A 20,124-nucleotide genomic window follows, 5' to 3' on the forward strand; every position below is an offset into this window, starting at 1 on the left:
TGATGATTACTGGAAGGACCAAGAACACAAATGTACAAATTTTATACCTGATAAATGTTTTCTTCTGTTTCAGGCTCACGAATTGGCTCATGTCCAGCCTCAAACACAATGTACTATTACATCAGCAGCAAAAGAAGAAAGGTCAGAGGTGAAAAAGAAAGGAGAAAAAGGCAGTTTTGAACTTTAGAAGAAATAACCATCAGCAGTAAAGGAACAGTAGTATAGGCTGACAAAAGAGCAACTTCCTTTTTTTTCTAAAAAAACCCAAAATGTGATTTTCTTTTACAGAAGAGAAATAAAAGAGATGTGAAACTTCACCAATTGTCATTGAACAAATCTCCTGCTTTTTCCTCAACAGAGGTATGAGGCTATGTATTCCTTATAGTACTTTTAGACTTATTTAACGAAAGCAGGCACTCAGCAATGAGTTTATTTTAAGTGCCTGATTTCTATACTGATTCTGAAGATGTTCCATGGTCATGGTGGTGAACCTATGGCACGCGTGCCACAAGTGGCAGGCAGAGCCTTCTCTGTGGGTACGTGCGCCTTTGCCCAGCTCAGCTCCACTGTGCATGCACACGCACCTCCTGCCTGGCCTTTGGGTCTCTACTGCATGTGTGCGGGGGCTGGGGGGCACGCATGCACAGTGCAGCACACATATGCATGGAGGGGCAGCATGCACATGCGTGGGGGAAGTGCCTTGCATTTTGGGTACATGCAAGCACACTCTTTGGGCACCTGGGGCCCAAAGGTTCACCCTCACTGTTATGGGAATAACATCGCAGAGAATTATACCAATACTGATATTAATTCTAATTATCATAATCGTCTACTTATTCTTTCCATTGATTTGGAAAGACAATTTTCCTATATTGTATTTTAAAAACCACTTTTCTTCTAAAATGTTTCTACAGTTATTTTGCTTTGAAAATACTGCTAAAGGCGTGAATTCTGTTCTTCATAAAAATGTATAACATTAGATATTTGTTTCTTATTGGTAAAGACCTTTCAACCCTATTTAAAAACAATGCTGTCCTTTATTTTACAGTTAGCACCATTTTTTTCTTTTCTTCCTATGTTCATAGTTTTCTATTCAATGTGTACCCACAATTACTATTGTTAATGTGATCTAGAAAACAGTATTCAGTGATTGCTAGCCAGTTTTAACTCCCACTTTCCAGAGCTGATTCCACTCATGCCATAACATGTATCATGTTATTCCATCAGTCAAACTATAAAAAGAAAAGGGGGAAAGTATAGCAATACTGGATTATGGAATGACAGTAGCATTCAAGCAAAGGCCTACTTCCTAATTTTAAATTATTATTAAAAGATCGATGATATTACATCTTGGTGCATCTCAATATTTAAGCTATTTAAAAAAAATTGTGATAAGGAACTGATTTAGTGCATTATATTTATATATCTATTTATTACACATAGAACCAGAAGTTTTAAGCATAGCTGCTTAAATGATGCATAGACATGGCATTCACTGACTGCAAAGACATAATGGAAGATTTTACACATAAGATTAGGGTTAGGGTTAGGGTTAAGGTTAGACAATCTAACACATACACACTTCCCAAACCAACATTATAACTCAGTATTGCAAACTAGGTGGCTGATCCCTAGGGCCTAAATTCAGCCTAAATTAATTAAATTCATTTAATTAATTAAATTTAATTTTAATTTATACCAAAAATTGGTGCAAAATGTTCTGCAATTTTTTTAAAGAGCGTGTGGAAAACAATCTTATAATTGGCAGAAGGGACAATATAGGTTTCTATTTTTCCTAGAATATTTTTGCTGTCTTTTTCCATGGAATTGAATCTCTTGATCTTTTAATTACCAGAATCACTTTTGGATGATGGATGGGGCTGTAAAAGTTGGAACTAAGATACCTACTTTGAAGCACCTGTCTTATTTCTTATTGCTACAACTACTTATAATGACATCTTCCACTATTATAATGACATCTTAGTCTAGAGACTTAGCACTTATTTCTCTGCAAGACTGGACACCCTATTTCACAGGTAGAAATTTAGTATGCCTTTTGGAGAAGTATTTATTTCTTATTCTTTTTTTGCTAACTAATCAATGCATGTATTTCTTCACTAATCTTTAGCATGAGCAGATTTAGAATTTCATACCATTTCAATGACCATCCTAGATTATAAACACAGGGAGACTACGCTTGGATGGACATCTGCTTGGCCACTTTTGTTTCTCAATGACCTCCCAATTAAATAAAATTATTTTAGAATGACTCATTATTCAACTTACAGTTTATTTACTTTAAAATAGTTAATTACAACTGTTCTTCTCTTAAAAGGACAATCTCAAAGCACATGTACAAATATAAATAGCCCTGTCAAAAATGAGTTAGTTATTAAAATTACTTCTCAATTATTATTACTAGGTATTATTTTTATATTTCAGTATTAGCAACATTATGTTTCCTTTGTTTTCTAATTTTAATGTTTATTGCTTAAAAAAAACAAAAAACTAAAATACTAGTTTGAAAACTTTTTTTTATAATTTTCAGTCTTTTCCTTGATACCTAATTGATCTGTTTTTGAAACGGTGAAGTTTTGTTTTATATTTTTATATTATTTTATGGATAAAACCACATCCCGGATTTTGAAACTTCACAAAAAATGGCTTCAAAAATTACCTGATAAACAGGATCCTCTACATCTTCTTCCAAAATTGTCTATCACAAAGAAAGTCAAAGATAAAGATAAAAAAGGGAGAGAATATGAACAGCAGATGCCTAAGATTCATGATTTAAAGCATAAGGGAACTGCATAATATATAGATGTAAAATAGAAATTCACATTTTCATGTACCTTCTTAACCCACAGTGTATACAATTATGTATGAAATAACACCAGAAAAAGTATCACACAATTACTCCGAAGATCTCCAAGTTTGCATATAATATGTTTATTGCCAAGTCAACAAGTTCACACGATTAAGTTTCTCACTAGAGCTAAGTTGATTTTAATCATTGTCAAACATAATTGTACCAATACTAACAGTACCATCTTCAAATACAGAAATTGACTTTGTATAAAATGGTTTTTAGTGTTTTGAATCACATAAAAAAAGCACCAAATCAAACACATATTAATTTTTTGTACTTGCCTACCAAAAATTATTAAAATACCTGATATACTGCTTGTTCACATTGTTTATCTTTTTGTGCCTTCTTTTCCAGTTCTTCTCTTTGTTTCAACTCATAAATAAGTTGGAAGAGGTCTCGCAAATCCAAAATCACAGGTTCTGCCTACACGTGATACAGAAATAATGAATGAATGTCTATGTATAAATGTAATATACATATATAAAAGGGGTGGGTTTCTACCAGTTCACACCGATTCGCTAGAACTGGTTGTTAACGTTCTAAGCAGTTCTGAGAACCAGCTGTTAGAAGAAATTACTGGCCTAATCCTGTAAGGAAGGCAGGAAGGAAACATTCTGGTGTTGCTTACAGAAACTGCCTCTCCGTTAACCCTTATTACATTCTTGGCAGGACTAGACTTCCTGTCTCAGGAACGTCTCTGGAATTTTTTCCCCTCCTTTGCTGGATCTTTGCTTGTGTGGGGTCACCATTCAAAGTTACAATGGCACTGAAAAAAGTGACTTATGACCATTTTTCACACTTACGACTGTTGCAGCATCCCCACAGTCTTGAGAGGCCAGGTGAGGAGATGCGTGCCTCGATGTGAGTGATGTTGAGTTGGCCATGCTCAGCCAATAACATGACCACCAAGCCATGTCCACCCAGTCACATGACCACCAAGCCATGCCCACAGAACCGGTTGTTAAAAAATTTGAATCCCACCCCTGATATAAAAGGCCTAACTAATAAAACAGTATTTCTGATAAGCCAGATCTTAATGACAAATATCAAACTGTTTAGTTTGTTGCAAGTGCATTGACATCAGTGGAATTAATATTGCTTGGCAGAGTTGTTCATTACAGGTAGCCCTCATTTAAATGACTACTCATTCAGTGACTGCTTTAACTATCAGCAGTGCTGAACGAGAGGCTTCTGGCTGTTGCAGCACCTCTGTGGTCATGTGATCATGATTTGTTACTTGCTAGCTTCCCACAAGCAAGTTAGGGGAAACTGGCATGAAGTCACAATCTCATGAGGTTCCTGCTTAACAGCATGCAGTAACCGAGTCTCTTCTGGAACTGCCATTATTAAACAGCACAGTCATGAACTGTATAATCAAACCAGACAACAAGTTTTACAACTGAATATATTTTATTATTAATTTGTTCTCTGTCCATTTGTCAGATATTAGGTGGCTTACAGAATTAAAATGTCAAAACACCATGTAGCAAAACATAAAATTAAAAGTACAGGTAGTCCAGACTTACATTCATTCGTTTAGTGATCATTCAAAGTTACAACAGGATGAAAAAAGTCTCTTATAACCATTTTTCACACTTAGGATTGTTGCAGCATCCCCATGGTCATGTGATCAATTTGAATACCTGGCAATTGGCATGCATTTATGCACTGTCCCAGATCATGTGGTCACCATTTTTAACTTTTCCATCCAGCTTTCAAGAAGCAAAATCAATAGAGGAAGTCAGACTTGCTTAACAATTACAGTGATTCACTTAATATATGTGCCAAAAAGGTCATAAAATGTGGAAAATCCACTTAACAACTGCCTTGCTTAGCAACAAAAAAAATGGGCTCAGTTGTGGTCGTAAAGCAAGGAAATCGTGGTCATAAGTCAAGGACTTACCTGCATATTGATTGCTGTTCCCCGGTTAAAACCCTCCCTCCCTCCCTTCCTTCCTGAAATAGTTCCATTAACAGGAGCTTTGAATCCAGAAAAATCTTTCATATTATATTTCAGCACTTTCAGAGAAATGGAATTAAAACAATAGATGGAATATCCATATAAGGAGAAGACAGAACATTGCTGATTCTCTTCGAAGGTTTCTATACTATCATGAAGTTTTGTCTCATTGATATTCTGTCTGGATTTGTTTCAACACTCACAGCCACTAGGCATTGGGTAAGGTCTTCTACTACTACCCATTGCTCGGCTTGGGGTACAGATATAAAATTAGATCTCATCAGCATACTGATAACTAACTTTAAATTGATGGAGGATCTCCCAGAGGAACTTTTGAACAGAGGACATATGAAACAATTCTGGAAAATAAGGTGAACTTTGAGGCACCCCAGATTGAAGGATGCAATGGTTCAACCTTTCTTCCCTCAGAAGGACTGATAGAAGCTGTTGGTTTAGGAAAAAGCAAAACCAATGTAGAATAGTATCTATGGTCCACAGTCCTTGCATACAGCCAAAAAGATATAATGATCAATAGTATCAAATGCTGCTGGGGCATGGAAAGATACACTGTCCAGTTCCAAGCAAAGGTGATCCTGAATTCCTAGGAATTGGAAGGAATTCAAATAATCTGGGTTTTTTTTAGGACCCTCTGAAATTGGAGACAAACCACCTTCCACCTTCTCATCAACTTTTCCTAAAAAAAAAAAAAGGTTGTAGACCAATCAACAGTGTTCCATCTTCTGTATGCATGTAAATCCTTATTAGGTCTTCATATAAAATTTCTTTGTGGTTGCCTCTGTTTTTCTAGAGATATTTCAGTGAAAGGACCACATTTTGAAAGTCCATTCTGTGCAATGAAGAAAATGCAACTAAAACCCAAATAAAATTATCAGAGTGTAATGCAATACTTCCCAGATAATTTCCCCCCCTTAATTTCCCCCTCAAACACAATGCAATTCGAAAATGAGTAACCCAACCCATGTTCACTCAATTCAACCTTAAACTTCTTATTAATGCCTTACTGGTGACTCTATTTAATAGTTCATGCTCTTTAAGCATAAATTTAACTTACTATACATTCCAAATGAATTTTGTAATTCAAAATTGTAAGATATAGCAATAACATTGGCGGATTACATATTATTTGAAAATGAAACTGTTGCATCTGAACTCACATCAGTAATTACTATACCTTAATTTGGCTTACAAATGCAATCTTACAAATCTCTTTAAGGTGGGTGGGAGGGAGTCTCATCTATTCCTAGTGAATTAATTTGTACTTTATTTATACTGGTCAAGATGCAAATTTTAACTAGGTGAAGATTCATTTTTATATACTGTACATAAATTATATTTGCAAAATAATGGTGATTAAAACAAACATAAAAGATGCTTTGAGTAGGCCCTGAAAAATAGCTATTTGTCCTCCATTATTTTCTATCTAAAAGGGTGATGAGGGACTAAGTAAGCCGATTTGTATTCAGCTAGTGTGTACAGCTTAATTAGGAAGGAAAATAATTACTAATTAGAAAGAATACATCAAGAAAAAAATGGGAATGATGACTGTGCTCAATTCTTTCCATGACTGATATTGCTAAACTGTCATTTCAGAACATTTATGCAGGCACTTCTGACAGTATTATGTACTGCATAAAGAACACTACTATAAAATGATGATATAAATGAGAAATGATATTTGATACTTACTGCCTGGGCTGTTTTTATTGCCACAAATCTATGATTCCCTTCCTTTCCACATACGTATCCAAAGGCCCGATGGTCTGTGATATCCTTTGCGATGTATGAAATTTCATGTACTGCATGATGGTGTTGTAGTAGCTGTACATAAACAAAGCACAAGAAGAGCATTTTTAGTGGAAGCTCAGATTTTGTTGAAGCATGATTCATTTTTATGAGGATAAACCTGAAAAAGAACAATCCCACAAAGAAAAGGTCGTGGTTTGATCGAGTCATGCGATTTATATTTATAAGGATAAATGTGTAAAACAGCAGTATCACCATGAAAAGCAACGCTTCAAGCACATTTTCTCCAAGACTACATCTGGATGGTTTGATCATGTTTATAATCATTTCATGCTGTAGGTGCTTTAGGTGTTTCATCTAGTGTTCTGTTTTCAGTTAGATGAATCTTCCTCATATGTTATCACAAACTCTCTTGTGATGATATTCTGTCAAACTTCAGATCTTTCAATGACACGTGGTTTTTCTTGTGATCATTAAGAAAGCTTGAGTTGCTACAATTCCTTTACCATTATTCTTCAGTATCTTTCAAATGGCCTTTCTGACAAACCTGCCTTATGGATGAACATATGGGCATATCCTGAAGTATCATTAGCACTGAAATTAATATTGCTACTGTTTAAATAAGATTAAGTAAGATTTAAAGGCAAACTGGCAATTGTTTTTTTTTTTTAATTTTCTAGAATTTTTGGACTGGATGGTGTAAAAGTTGTTATAATAAATAAATAAATTACATGACTCTCACTGTAGCTATATTCTTCTTCCAATGTCTTGTTTCTATATATACTTTCTTTTTGGCTTATTGACTGATTCTCTTTTGGATATCTTGTTCTCTATTGATCTGACAGTCCAGTTTAGGCAATGTCCACTGCTAAGAATTGCTACACAAGCACAATCATGTTAGGTAACAAAGATAGGAACCCTCTTGCACAATTTTTTTTTATTAACAAGGCTTTGGTTTTGTTTTGCTTTTTGTTTAATTTGTATCATTTAATTAGCATTTCACTAATGTTCAGAGATGACAACTTAACATTTTTGTGTATGCATACCATCTATCATGTATAAAAATGTTTTTATTTAACAGCCAGTGCAGATTTCACATATTTAATTTAAACCCGAAAACATTTCATAAAACTCAAACACAATGCAGGCACACAGAGACTGATCATGGTAACTAAATTTGCAAAAATCTTTTCATTAAGATATTATAACCTATTATAAATTATAGTGATTAAGAAAATCTCATGTCAATCAATGGCAGTAGCAATATAGTTAGAAACAAAGAGAAATATCGTTTCGATTTATCTTTTTAATTAGCACAGAAAAATGAATTTAAGCTTAGCAGAGATTAAAATAATATTCTAGACTGACATTTATTTCAAAGATGAATTTTCTTGACATTTATACTTGTCAATTTATGTTATCATAAAATATATGAACCACATATTATGAAGATTTGAATGTACTGCAGAATTTATTTGACTTGTAATCTGTGAGTAAGACACTCAATGGTGAACAAATATACAAGGGTCTTCAAACTTGGCAAGTTTAAGTCTTGTGGACTTCAACTCCCAGAATTCCTGAGCTAACATGACCAGAGGAGGAATTCTGGGAGTTGAAGTCCACAAGTCTTAAAGTTGTCAAGGTTGAAGGCCCCTGTTATAGGTAGTCCTTGACAACAATTGGGACCAGAATTCATGTTGCTAAGCAAGGCAGTTGTTAAGTAACAACCCAATTGCCTTTTTTTTGCCATGGTTAAGTGAATTGTTGCAGCTGTTAAGTGAATCACATGGTTGTTAAATGAATACAGCTTATCCTGTTGACTTTCTTTGTTAGAAGCTGGATGTGAAGGTCAGATATGACCCAGAGATGCTGCAGCCATTGTAAATACATTACAGTTGCCAGGGGCCTGAATTTTGATCGCATGACTATGTGGATGCTGTGATGCTCACATGTGTTAGGACTGGTTGTAAGTCACTTCTTTTCAGGGCTGTTGTAACTTCAAAGAGCCACTAAACGAACAGGTTTAAGTTTGAGTACTATCTCCATATAAATCATGCATGGTAAGTATAAATAGGAGAGCTGGTCTGGTGTAGTGGTTAAGGCACCAGACTAAAAACTGCGGGGCCATGAATTCTAGTTCCACATCAGGCACTGGCCTTGGGTCACTTCCTCATTCTCAGGCATAGAAAAAAAGACAATTGCCAACCATTTCCCAAATCCTGCCAAGAAAAGTGCAGGGATTAGTCCAGGCAGTTGCCATAAGTCAACATTGAGTTAAAGACCAACCCAAACCAAGGTTAAAAGCAAAACCAGCAACAATACAAGTGAGCACAATGGCTGATCTTGAGAGACAGTTGCTCAGTAGAGTAAACGCTGTCACAGAAAAGCACTGTTTTCATGCCTTAGCTCCTATCACTTTGTGAAACTAGAGAACTAACAACAGCTTCCCCCAGAACAATTGATTTGGTTGATCCAAGTTGGAGAAGAGAATCCTGGAAATACTTAAGGCCCAAATCACGCTGGCCTTTTTATGTTAAAAATAGTTGTTTGACTTTAGAAAGTAAGGCAGGGTCCACAGCACAGGTGTTACATGTGACAGCTAATAAGCAGCCATTGTATTTTAAATCAACTGCAGCTTCAGGTTGATATCCCCTCTTATAACATATTTTCATAATCCAGGCTGGTGATTATTAGGATGTGACTTGTTGGGAATTAACTCCAAGATCCCTGAAATCTATGAATACTATGAAAAATCATGGTAGCTGTAAATCAGATTTGCTGTATTGGGGTGGTGCTTTCTCAACTATATTAAACACTGAAGCAATTAAGAGAGAGAGAGAGAGACACAATATATCAACAGCAGGTTTGCCTGCTTGCTTGGAGTCAACTTCAGAATTCACCAGATATCTCAGTTTTACTGTGCAATTTCTTTTTAAAATGAATGTAATCATCAATCTTATATAAAACCTCAAACTGATGCCTTGTTTTGGTTCAGCTTTGACAAAACATCTCATGATTTATCTCTGTAAAGCAAACAATGTTCCTATCTAGGGGTGATATAAGGAGCAGGGACAAATGACATTTCTATCAAATTGAAGTTAATGGGAAAACACTCCACTTAACAGCTACTCTACAGTTACTTTGGGTTACTCAAAGTGGATTGCTCAATTGTAAAGAGTTGGGTGCTAGTCCTGGTGGAATTTTATTTTTCTATTTCTATAATGATTTTTTAAAGACATTGTAATGCAGCAGTGTTCCCAAACTAGATTACAGTATTAAAACATGCAATTTAATTGATGGTTCTTATAAATATAGAAGTCTAATCCTCACTAAAATAGATACTGGCTATTACAATAAATATATAATTTAAATATTATGTATAATTTATATAGTTTTTGCACAGGAATCATCTTCTGTCAGTTATTTTGTTGGATTAAAGAATGAGTAAGAGATATAAGCAGGAGAAAGGAGGAGGTGGGGAGACACTGCATAACATCCAAACTCCAGCCAAATTAGGGAAATATCTATAATATTGACCCAAAGTTAAGCAGATAATCCATGTTGTCTAAATTGTCATGAGATCAGCAGCTATAAAATCGTTTAAACAAATAAGCGCTTTCCAGCATACTGAATTCACCAGGCACTCAAAACAACATCCCCATTCTGTTTTCCTAGCTATGAGGAATGTGGATTCCATACAGATTCAGTCTGTATGAATGTTGACTTAGCCAGAGGTTTGGATATATTGGTTTCCTACTGTACATTAGGCTGTCAGATTCGTTTTTTATCTTTTTTCAAGAAATATTAAACATAAAACACTCTCAAAAATAGGTTTTAAGCAAGACAGAATACTTTGAAAAATAAGCAAATAAGAATCTATATAAGCACTGCAATCCTAAAATTCTAAAACTCTACAGAAGAATGAGTACAAACAGGCTATCTAGTGCACCTACTCTCTATTCTACAGCACTATTTCTTTATAAGATATAAACAAGAAAAACAGACATTAGTTATTTTATTCTGGTACAAAGTAAACTTGAAAGATAAACAGTGACAGTAACTGTATAAAATATGGTGATGCCCTAGCTTGCTGATTAGGAGCTTTGCAAAAAGGACAACTGACAATATTTTGGACGAATGCCACATCAACAATTGAAAAACTGTAATTATTTAGACATTTTCACAATCATGGAACATAATGGAACAAATACACTGTTGTCAGACTCCTTGAATGAGTATATTACTAAAGACTTGAACCGGTGCTTCTAGGTTTCCAAAGTTTTTAGTAATTATCCAGATCCTAAGCAAACAAACAGTCCCATTATTCATAGACGCTTACTTATATCCTATTGATCATATATTATGACGTATCTGCCAATAAATTTAGAAGAGTAAATTAATTTTGTTGGAAGGGGTAAGCATCCTTCATGAGAGCTACATATTCTCTAGGGTATTAATTATATTCGCTTATTTACATAATATAATTATATTGATTTATTAGATTTTCTTTTGCATTCCAGCTGTAAGCTTTCCTTCTAATTGTAAAATTAGGTATCCCTTTCTTTATCTCAGGGTTGTATTAAATCAATTTTTTGTCATTACCTTATTGATTGCCAAGCAGTATTTGCACAGAAATTAAACTATGATCACAATCTTTATTTGTGGAATTGGACATAAAAGATTGTTCTGCAATGGTAAAATATCTGTAATGCAGGGACAGCAAATAGAAACATTTTTATTTATTCAGGAAACCTCATTAAGTCCTGGAAAATCATTATATTTCCAATGGCTGATGCAAAAGCACTACCTTGTAACTTGTATCAGGCTATTAAGAAGCAGTAAAGAATCAGACTCAATTGAACAGAAGTGGGAAAAACATGCTTACAGCTACTATCCTGTCAGTATTTATAGAGAATTTAAGTAAATGGCTGTCAAGAAATTCTTAGACTCTATTAAGCATGTTGTGGCCCAACACACTAGGTAGAGAATAAAGTACTTTATATTGGTTTAGAACATTCTTCTGTTTTAGGCAACAATTTGTTATGAGAAGGTTCTAAATTCAATGTAGAATATATCAATTGTCCAAGGAGAACTTTAACTAATTAGGAACACCATTTAATTCAGGCAAAACAGAAAATTCATATTATTCAGAGCACATTCATGAACAATATTATATTTCATAATTACCTGCTTGCTACTATTCTTCTAGAAAACTAACAAACACCAGCAAGCAACAAAAATACACTTTGACTGAAATCAGCTACTAGTGGTTCACGTTTTCAATCTATGTACATGTAAAGAAATCTGTGAGCTATTTTTAGATTTGTGAAATGGATTAAAGTAATGAAACACAATTATAATAAGATCAGGACATAGAAATAGCCTTTTTAGTCTATTACTTTTTCTATTCAATTCTAAAGGGTTTATGATTTCTGAAATAATTTAATTTCAGGAAAAATACATTCTGATTACACAATGTTTGGTTATGCTTAATTTAAAATTAAGCATTCAGGCTCAGCTTCAAATTAGAAACAAGAATTTAGGAATGCTTAGTGTCCACAGAATTTTTAAACACTACCATATTTTTTCTTCCATTTTAAAAGGCTAGAAAAGTACTATTCCAGAAGTCTGAATGAAACTTTTAGTTTATTTTCAATTTACCCACTTTTAAGAACAAAATTCTTAAAGCAAATAGAAATAGTAAGGAAATATTTACAGAGCACCATAACGTTTAGCTTTTGGTGATTATTGTTTGCCATTAAGTCAGCCTCAACTTTAAGCAATAATAAAATCTCCAGTATAATCCATCCCCAAACTGGTCCTTCAGGTCTTCAATTGTTGCATCCATCACCACTGTAATGGAGTCCATACACTTTTTTTCTAGTTATCCTCTTCTTTTTCTTTTCAGCTTTTCTATCACAAACTCAAGGAAACTTGGTGTTCTTATCATTATCTTCTTTTAATGACCCCATAATCCCTTGCAGGGTGAAGTCTGGACAACTGAATGGAGCTGAGTGTTTACTGGCCGGATGCCCTTCCCATAGCCTATGCGGAGTTATATTCAGCAGATATATTCTCATCGTGCCCAGAGAGAAATATCTGCCTCCACCTAAGATTAAACTCACAGCCTCCTGATTGTGAGGCGAGAGCTCCACCTCTAGGCTACCACACTACTCGGAACTAGGTCTTCTTATAATGCATCCAAAATATGGTAATTGAGTCTGGTCATTTTTCTGTGAATGAAAACTCTGTGATCCATTTATTTGCTTTCTGAGGTCTATGGTGTTCTGAAGCTTCTGCTATTAACATTCCTATTTTTAAATATGTGAGCACATGTTGCAACCCTCACTAGTTCACATAGAGTGATCCTCTATTTTCCTTGCAATCATGCTGATTTTGTTATATATAACTAATACTGCCTAAACATTACATAGTATTGTTCAAAAGACACAAAAATGTGTCTATTGCTTCTCATGAGCTTTGCCAATGAGGAGTAATTGTATTCTGTGAGAAAAGCCACTTATCTGAGTTCTAATACATTATCTAGCATTACAAAATAAAACCAAATGTTCCTTATTCTAGTTCTGAATGGATGTTCAAAGGTATAATAAGAAGATTCATAAATCTTCATATCCTTAAAACTATTTCAAGAGCACACTATTCAAAATGCACAGACTTAATATGAATAATTCACATCCTATCATTTTTTATGTTTCCTTATAATTCCTCAATATTATTTGTTTAGCAGTGTTTAGTAATATTTCTAAGCTGATATGCTAGATTCAGGAATGACTTCTTGAGGCAAGGCATATTTTGAACCTTAGTCAATTCTTATTATGTGTGGACCAAGCATATAAATGTGGTACACATACTTATGTCAGTTTCACAATGTCATCCCCACAATAGTCCCAAAGGTGTTTTTTCAGGAGACGACTGGACTTGTTTTTTATTTTGAAGACATTTTGCTTCTCACCCAAGAAGCTTCTTCAGCTCTGACAGGATAGTGGGGAATGGAAGGACACCCTGAGGACACAGATAAACTTCCAAGTGCTTCAACGATCCTCTAAGAGGATGCAAATTACCAGCTGTCTGCAAGGAATATAAATCCTTCCATTCCCCACTATCCTATCAAAGCTGAAGAAGCTTCTTGGATGAGAAGCTAAATGTCTTCAAAAGAAAAAACAAGAAAGTCCAGTTGCCTCCTGAAAAAAAAAAACATATTTAGGACAACCATGACCTGGATGACTGAGAATCTCTACAGACATCCCCACAATAGTTCCCCTCCAAATATATGCAAGATCAACAAGATTAACAGAAAACACTCTGAACCCAAATTTATCCCCAAGGTGAAAATGTTCTTTATTAACATATATCATCCTAACCTGGACAAACAACTTGCCTACATTTCAGTTTGATCGAGTCTCATGTTCTTGCAAATTCTGCCAAGCATAGGCAGGAACCTGGGAAAAGGTTCCAAACCAAACTCATAAAAGTTTCCTTCCCCTTTCTTTGACCAAGATCACACATCCAGTACATGTATATCTCCTTTTCCCTTTACTGGACTTTTGGTGAATTTTTCAGCATTGTTTGTTGATTACCTGAAGACTTATTTATAATTTCTAGACAATTCCACACATTTCTGGAAGGTACACTAAGCTTTACAGAACATTTAATGATATAAATCTGGTTCTCTAAGACTCAGTGTCCCACAGGATCTCAGCTACAGCCTTCTCTGTCATCTAATAAACTTTATACAAGTTTCTCTCACTCCAATCTTCTCAAGCATTCGTTTTTTCTGTAATTCTGAAAGAAGAAAGATTAAAGAAGGAAAACCTGTAAAATTTATAATTTTTCCTCCAAATGGCTGGAACCCAAGTTCTCTTGATTATTCGCTTCCTTATCTTATATCCACAGCGTACATTCAGACGGCTTCATGCATCAGCTAATCGCCTATACACACAGCATTCAGTCTGTTTGCTAACTCTTCTCCTGTATTTTGAAGCAAAACATTTTAATATAACAAAGAATATGGCATTTTAGTACAGCAGCTAAAGTGTTTTGCAAGTTATAATCAAGATATTCTCCATTCTTGTATAAATGTACGACAGTTTAAAGTCACTTCACCACTTTGTTGATATGTCCCTTATGACACTGTATTATAAATATGATTAATGATTATGACAAATATTATATCTTTATTCCAAATTTAAAGGCACCGTGGTAACAATATATACACCATGCACTGCATAATGTCAAATTTCCATAATTTCATTTTGTGTGTTTTAGAGGCAATTTACCAGCTCAGAAATAAGCCCATGCAAATGTGATAAACAGATAGACCTTGACTTAAGACCACAATTGAACCTGGAATGTTTGTTGTAGGTCACTCCAGCCACTAAGAAGATCACAACCTAATAGGACTTGATTTTATGACTATTTTTGTGACAACTATTAAGAAAATTAGTAGTTAAGCAAACCACATGATTGTTAAATCAATCCAGCATTCCCAATAGGTTTTCTTTCTTTCTTTTTTTTGCCATTTTCTATAAGTAAGTTGTGCAACTCATAAGCATGAGTGACACATAAACTTGTTGTCTGGAGCACTGAAGAGGCACGTCTCTCAAAGGTTCATTAAAGCCAACCTGAGGCCCTTTCAGAGCATATGAAACTTCCACTGCACATAAAACTTCCACTGCATTGAAAAAAATAAGTGAATAATGACTTGCAATGAAGAATACAACTGGCATTGCTGACTTTTTTTAAATTCTCTCCTCATAAATATGAAAGCCACCATAAAACGTGGTTTCAAAAGGAATTTATGATGCACTTTGTTTCAAGAAGATATTCAAAATCAAAAGCTTTGCTGGGCATAAAACCATCTCTCTATTGCTCGTTATTGCTGCTTTTGTTTATCTGCAGCTTTACTTTGTAACAACATACTATGTTTTTTTTTTTACATACTTGTGAGATAGGCTAGAATTGAAAACTAAAGGGCAAACATTTTAAATAATACACGAATAAGCCTGTTGTACGAGATTTAAGAACATCCAAGATCTTAAGTCACTGAGAATTGCACATAAATCTGTATATTAGCTAGAGGGACCCCAATGCTGCTTTAGAAAAATCTAGGTTACAGAATAAAATATAATGTCAAACTAGACCTTAGGCATATCTACAGGCATAGTCTATCCATTTCAATGTCACGTCATGCAATGTATTGTTAAAAACTGCAATGATGGGAATCTGAGAAACAGATGCCCTATGGCTTTCATAGTTACTTAAATAGCTTATACAGCACTTTTAATGCCTTTGACAGTAATAAAGCCGCCTTACATTTACCAATGGCTTCTTTTTTTTTTTTTTTTTTGCATTGCTAACTAACTATACCATGGCAGAGAAGAGTGTGTGGTTATGGGAGCCTTGCCTGCCACAAATTATAGTATATCATTAGCTTCATAGATGGGTTAGCAATACATAAGATTATAACAAGTGGAGTGGCAGCTGGGAAGCAGTCTTCTTCCATTTCTCTTTTTAAATCAAGAGCTCCTTTTAAGGAAAGACCCATATTATCAGCTGAAGTTTCTCCGTTTTGTATCGTAAAAATAACCTGATGACAAACAATATTATGAGGATTCTATCCCTTTTATAACAGAACTTCTGGATAAGAAACACAATAAAAGGGTAGCCATAAGTTTTAGTAATATCTGTGGACAAGTTTTGAAGTGTTTAGAAAGCCATTCTTCAGCAAGAAGAATTTTTAAAAAAGATACGCTCTTTTGAAGGAAAAGGCTTTATCAGAGCACGTCTAAAAGTTTCTTATGTACTCTGTCCACAGACTATCAATTTCCTTCGATAAAGACCTATATATAAAGAAACTATCTGGAATTTTTTTTAAAAAATGTAATACATGGATTATACTTTTCAAAAACACAGAAAGAGAATACTGGACTAATTATTTTTATTTTTTGGTATGTTTTAATACAGCTATTTTTTGTGCCTTACTTCTTCAAACTTCTGCCTTCCCTATACGAAATCAAAACAGTTGTCATCTATTTTATAACATCTTCCCAAGGATAGAGAAAATGAAATATGTCAACTTTTTTTACAGATCAACTTGTTATCAGGACCAAATAAATATGCTTCCATTGAGGCTGATACTGGTTACTGAAATCTTCAGAGCAAAGTGTCAAAGATACGATGTTCATTTTTTCCACACTGCTTCAAGAACTCTGCCAAATTTTTGTAAGCCAACCAGAGTCACTTTGCTTGAGTTGGGAGGATGTACAAATGTTATAAACAAAAAACAAATGATGCAGTTCTTTGTACCAATTGGAAGCTTTACTACCTTCCACTTTATGGACAATTAAAATTCATGGCAACAAGATAAATATATTCATGCTGACTTGATATTGTCTATCATTACATAAACATTGTGTGGACATTAGGATAGTTTATAAATTTTCACAAAGAAAATGGATGCTTATAGATTTGTCCAAACCTATCCATAGAAGTTATCACTAAGTTTAGATATCCTTTTTTCGAACAAAACACATTGTTTTATTCAGAGCTATGGTCATATAAATAAATAAAATTAAAATATATTTCAATAAATGAAACTAATTAAAATATTAAATCTATACTTGCAAAAGATATAGCTGTGTTGAACATGAAAGGGAAAGTAACTCATTTTCTGCATACTTATTCCATTGTTCAAATTTAAAAGCTTGGTTTAACGTGTTGCAAAGATTGCTTGGAGGTGGGAGATACTTCCAATGTAATCTACCAGTTCCCCTTGCTCCTATGACTATCTATGTAGGACAGATGGGGAGGAAGCTAACCACTAGATTGAAAGAGCGCAAGCAAGCGGTCCAGGCAAAGAGATCCAAACTCTTTGGTAGCCTCACAATATAATGAACGAGGACATACATTCAATTTTGCAGCTACTAAAATTGTTGGGCAAGCAGGTACAAACAGCCAGGAAAATGATTGAAGCCTTGTCAATCAGCCGGGAAACAGCCAGGAAACAGGCCCCTTGTCAGTCAACAGGAATGCTGATTTACCACCAGCTTATCAAGAACTTAGGAGATGAGGGCTTGGCAGCACAAGGGAAAAAAAGCCAATGACTTAATAGCTGGCCATCAACATCCCAATCAACAGGTAAGAAACCACACACAACCAGGTACCATATAAATACCACACAGAATAGCTCCAGGCACACACTGAAAATGGGCTCCAGCACAAATCGGAAAGCTCAGAAGACAAAAGCTCTGGTTCTGGGGACTGACCCATATTGAATCCTGCAACATTATCCTGGCACACATACATTCACCTTCATTCATGTCAATATACTTGAAAGTATTTACTCACTGCTACTTGTGAGACGTTACTGACATAAAGTAAAATATTCTTTCAAAAATGCTCCTCAAAACTTTTCTCTCAGAATCCTCTCTTATTAAGAGCGAGAGAGCAAGACGGAGAGAGCACTTCTAATCATAGAATATCCAATTCAAATAAACAGAGAAACAGCCAATGTTTTAATATATTATGTCGTACATAAACATACAAGCAGAAAGGATGCCTTGCCAGATGTCGTTCATCTTTTCCTAATGGCACATCCACAGCATCTGTCTCAGTTTCAGGGGAAAAAAAAAACCACTCTCATCTGTTCTGTTTTGTTGTAACAGCCATTACAAAATATGAGGGGAAAATATCCTCAAGGGATGAATTCTCTTAAACTCAAGGACACTTCATTTAAAACATATATTAAAAAATAAGGACCAGGATTCTATACATTTTACTAGCCAGCAAACCTGCCCCACCCCCCACCTAACATCTGTCAGTGTAACTTCAAAGCTTTCCCTGGCTACTCTTGTGTAGCATTTCTTGTTTGTGATAGGCATCCAGGCAACTGGCCATAAACAAGTCAGCCTTAAAATATTACCCCATTCTGCTTCTTATTGTTCCAGAATAGACTGCACCCTAGAAAAAAATTTCTCTTCAAGATCCATCAGTTTACTGAGAACTGAATGAAATGTAGATGCCATATTTATATTGTTCTAGAGTAGATAAATAAGTCTGCTGAACCTGTTTTCAGGACACAGATTCCACATACATTATACGTAAATAATATATTACTACATCATCATTGCAATGTGCCTTATCCATGATAAAATTATGCTGATTTTCCGTGGGATGCTTCACTTTGGTGAAGGCTCATCTTATAGCAGCTTCATTATGCAAAATGGCATCCTGAATTATAAAAGTGAAGCTAGCCTTAATTCCACCACAGCTTGTTACCAGCATATTGCAAATGGCAGTTACCAGCATATTGCAAATGACACAAACAGAAACATGATGCAAAGTACCTCATCAAAGAAAAAGGAATTGCTTCTTTGCCTTGAGGAGATGCATCCTAGCACTTTCATGGCACAAAGTACATTAAGAAAGCCAAATCATTCCTGCTTCCTGCAGGACTAATACATAGCAGAATGTGATTAAATGGATGTATGCATTGGCAAAATTCTTAAGTACTCTGATTCTGAGAGAAACAACAACTTGAAGCCAAATATGAGCTATTGTTATAAATTTATTCCCTTACTAAACTTATTATACAGGGGACTCTTAAAAAGTCAGAAAAATGTTGCACAGTATTAGGGGGTAATTTATTGGTGTTTCTGGATACATTTTTCTTAGAATGTTTACTTCACAAACCCTGACTGTTGTCTAAATTACGTATTGTTACAATGTTCAATATTGACCATAGGGAGGAATAATGAACAAGTAAGGAGTAACCTGTTTGAAATAGAGAGATTCGACCCACCTTAAAGCAGCATATGGAGGATATAATGCTGTAGTTAAAGTGAAAATTAAAAGTTACTTGGTGCTTTCATTCCAAGGAAAATAATAGCTTATGATTTTAAGGCACAGAACTTCCCTAGATCACAGGGACGCATATCTTATAAACATAAAAAGAGGACAAATTGTTTATGTTAACATATAGAAAGAAAAAAAAAAAGATTTGAGGAAAGAACAAGATAACAGTGGGTGAACTGCTTAAACTGGGAAAGCATCAGAATTGCTATATGTTACCTGGCTGATCTCAGTTATGGCTAAATGTTTATGGAGATTCTCAGTCATCCAGATCATGGGTTGTCTCAAAAATGCTGTTTCAAAATGCAACTGGACTTTGTTTTTCCTTGAAGTTGTTTTGCTTCTCATCCAAGAAGCATTTGTTGATTCCTGCCATAACTGATGAAGCTTCTTAGATGAGAAGCAAAACATCTTCAAGAAAAAAACAAAGAAAGTCCAGTTGCCTTTTGAAAAAGCACTTGTGAGGCTCACCTCAATGAGTTATCTCACTCATTTCTTGGGAAATGATTATATTTTGAAAAACTGGTAAAGTGCTCCATCACGGGAGCCTTTTAAGAAGTACTGAACAACTATTTGTCTGAAATGGTATAAGGTCTCCTGCTTGTGATTGGACTAGAAGACCTCCAAGGTCCCATCTAACTCTGATGCTCTGATGTACTAT

At 34.9% G+C, this 20,124-nt stretch overlaps 1 protein-coding gene across 15 annotated transcripts in view; it reads right to left on the reverse strand.

Annotated features, from left to right (window-relative positions):
- DAB1 (DAB adaptor protein 1) overlaps positions 1-20,124 on the reverse strand; it is a 726,322-nt gene that overhangs the window by 61,502 nt on the left and 644,696 nt on the right. For 9 of the 15 annotated variants that reach the window (XM_087929981.1, XM_087929975.1, XM_087929978.1 and 6 more), the window contains 2 exons: positions 6,537-6,668; positions 3,173-3,292 (listed from right to left, as the gene is read on the reverse strand). In XM_087929981.1, coding sequence (XP_087786107.1) covers positions 3,173-3,292; positions 6,537-6,668 — 252 coding nt within the window. Of the gene's footprint in view, positions 1-47; positions 114-2,677; positions 2,717-3,172; positions 3,293-6,536; positions 6,669-20,124 lie in introns of all 15 variants that reach the window. The other 6 variants (XR_015742881.1, XM_026707249.2, XM_087929973.1 and 3 more) reach the window with 1 other exon arrangement.

This window comes from Pseudonaja textilis, chromosome 3, assembly GCF_049901715.1.
Source record: "Pseudonaja textilis isolate UNSWEBS1 chromosome 3, rPseTex1.2, whole genome shotgun sequence".
In the NCBI taxonomy this organism is placed as follows: Eukaryota; Metazoa; Chordata; class Lepidosauria; order Squamata; family Elapidae; genus Pseudonaja; species Pseudonaja textilis.